This window comes from Malaclemys terrapin, chromosome 13 (genome assembly GCF_027887155.1).
Source record: "Malaclemys terrapin pileata isolate rMalTer1 chromosome 13, rMalTer1.hap1, whole genome shotgun sequence".
NCBI classification, from domain to species: domain Eukaryota; kingdom Metazoa; phylum Chordata; order Testudines; family Emydidae; genus Malaclemys; species Malaclemys terrapin.
This window is the reverse complement of record NC_071517.1, coordinates 36,807,966-36,810,215: the sequence shown is the minus strand read 5'-3', so window position 1 is coordinate 36,810,215 and position 2,250 is coordinate 36,807,966. Positions and strand designations below refer to the sequence as shown.

Here is a 2,250-nt window from a genome sequence, read left to right as displayed (position 1 = left end):
CTCATCGGCCCCTCTAGCCACTCCTTTCTGCCCCGTTCACACTTCTGGGTCCATCAAGCCTGCTGTCTCCCCCCATTTCCCTTCCACCCCAGATCAGACCTCTGGGCCCATCCAGCCCACTAATGGCCCATCTGCAGCTAGGGATGCCCCGAACTACACTGATGTGTTGCAGATCTACCCAAAATCTCTTCTCACCTACCCCAGTCTTACACCAGTCTGACTCCTTTGGTTCCAACAAAGCCACTCCCGATTTATGCACACAAGCAAGACAACGCCCATCATTGTTTTCAGTGGCCATGGAATGGGTGCATGTGGCTAAGCACTGTAACGGATATTGTTTTGGCACAGAATGAAAGTCTGATTCCTCTTGTGAACACAATTTACACCCATTTAACTCCACAACTGGACCAGATTTTCCTCTGGTGTAAATCACTGCAGTGGCAGTGACATCAATGGAGTTAATCTGGATTTGCATTGGTGCAACTGAGATCAGAATCAGACCTGTTTGTGTGCAAGCTGTGTGGTCATGGAAATAACTGACATTAATGAACAGATACTATGTGAGCAAACTTTAATTAGATAAAGACATAAAAATTAATTCTTGGTGAATTACCTACATCCAGTCAGTCTTCTCAGGGCAGCGTTCATCTCCTTGTTCCTCAGGCTGTAGACAATTGGATTCATGATTTGTGGCAATACGGAATAGAGAACTGCCACCACAAGATCCAGAGCAGATGGGGAGCTGGAGGTGGGTTTTAGGTAGGCAAAGGCCCCAGTGAAAACAACCAAGGAGACCACAGTGAGGTGAGGAAGGCAGGTGGAGAAGGCTTTATGCCGGCCCTGCTCAGAGGGGATTCTGAGCACTGATTTGAAGATCTGAACATATGACACAATGATAAAAACAAAGCAGCCTAAGACTAAACACGCACTAAAGGCAAGACCCCCAAATTCATTCAGATATGAGTCAGAGCAGGAGAGTTTGAGTAGCTGCGGGATCTCACAGAAGAACTGATCCACCATGTTGCCTTCACAGAAGGTCAATGCAAACGTGTTCCTGGTGTGTAGTACAGAGTTGAGAATCCCAGTGATCCAGGCACTGGCTGCCATTTGGACACAAGCCCTGCTGTTCATCATTCTCTCATAGTGCAGTGGTTGGCAGATGGCAACATATCGGTCGTACGCCATGATGGTGAGAAGGGAAATATCTGCTCCCAACAAGAATAAGAGGAAAAAGACTTGGGCAACACATCCAGCATAGGAAATGGACTTGCTGTTCATGAGGGAGTTTGCCATGGATTTGGGAACTGTGACAGAGATGGAGCCAAGGTCTAGGATGGACAGATTCATCAGGAAGAAGTACATGGGGGTGTGAAGGTGGTGGTCAAAGGCTATGGCCATGAAGATAAGAAGATTCCCCACCAGGGCTACCAGGTAAATCACAAGAAACACCACAAAGTGCAAAATCTGCAGCTCCTGAACATCAGAGAATCCGAGGAGAAGGAACTCGGTCATGGTGGTTCGGTTGGACATTTTCTTTCTCAGGAGATCGTGTGATGGTTGCAGAGAGAGAGACAAGAGCAAAGGACAGGATTAGATCATTAAAATAACTCTCCTTTTGTGAAAACCACCTTAATTTCCTTGAGTCAGACCCTTAGCTTGTGAAGATTGGTTTAATATGGGAATGAGGACGGAGAAAACAGCCCCAGTGACTCCAATGGAGTTACTCCTGATTTACACTGGGGTGAGAGAAAATAGAATCAGCTCAATGGACTCCACAGCGGTTACTCATAATTTACACCAGGGTGATGAAGTGGAGAATTCCTGCTTCCCTAACCACTCAACTAAACACCCTCCCAGAGCTTGGAAGAGAACCCAGGAGTCCTGACTCCCAGTTCGCTCCATCATTTAACCCACTAAATCCAACACCCCTCCCAGAGCTGGAAATACAGGGCAGGAGTTCTGGCTCTACACACTGGACTCACCTCCCTCCCACAGCTGAGAACACAAATGAGGTGTCATGACTGCCAGTCCCCTCCTCTAACGACTATATCAGACTGAATCTCAGCTTTTGTCCCAGTGACTCTCCATTGCCATCAGGAACAACTGTTGCGAGTGACAATGGAGAGTCATTGGGCTAGGGTAGGTGCGTGAGAGTGATTCTCTAGGGGCCAGCGGCCAGATCTGGGGTTTTGGCCACCGGCTCCTGCCAGCCGGGGTCTCAGCCCGCTGCCAGCCTGGGGTTCCTTCTCC

At 48.4% G+C, this 2,250-nt stretch overlaps 1 protein-coding gene across 1 annotated transcript; it reads right to left on the bottom strand.

The window, feature by feature from the left end:
* Positions 1–609: 609 nt before the first annotated feature.
* Positions 610–1,530, bottom strand: LOC128847839 (olfactory receptor 14A16-like). Its single transcript, XM_054047565.1, has one exon. The coding sequence runs from the start codon at positions 1,528–1,530 to the stop codon at positions 610–612; it is 921 nt and encodes a 306-aa protein (XP_053903540.1).
* Positions 1,531–2,250: the final 720 nt, after the last annotated feature.

What these genes read in the sequence shown, in the direction of transcription:
- LOC128847839 (XM_054047565.1), bottom strand. Translation starts at nt 1,530, where the DNA reads ATGTCCAACCGAACCACCATGACCGAGTTCCTTCTCCTCGGATTCTCT.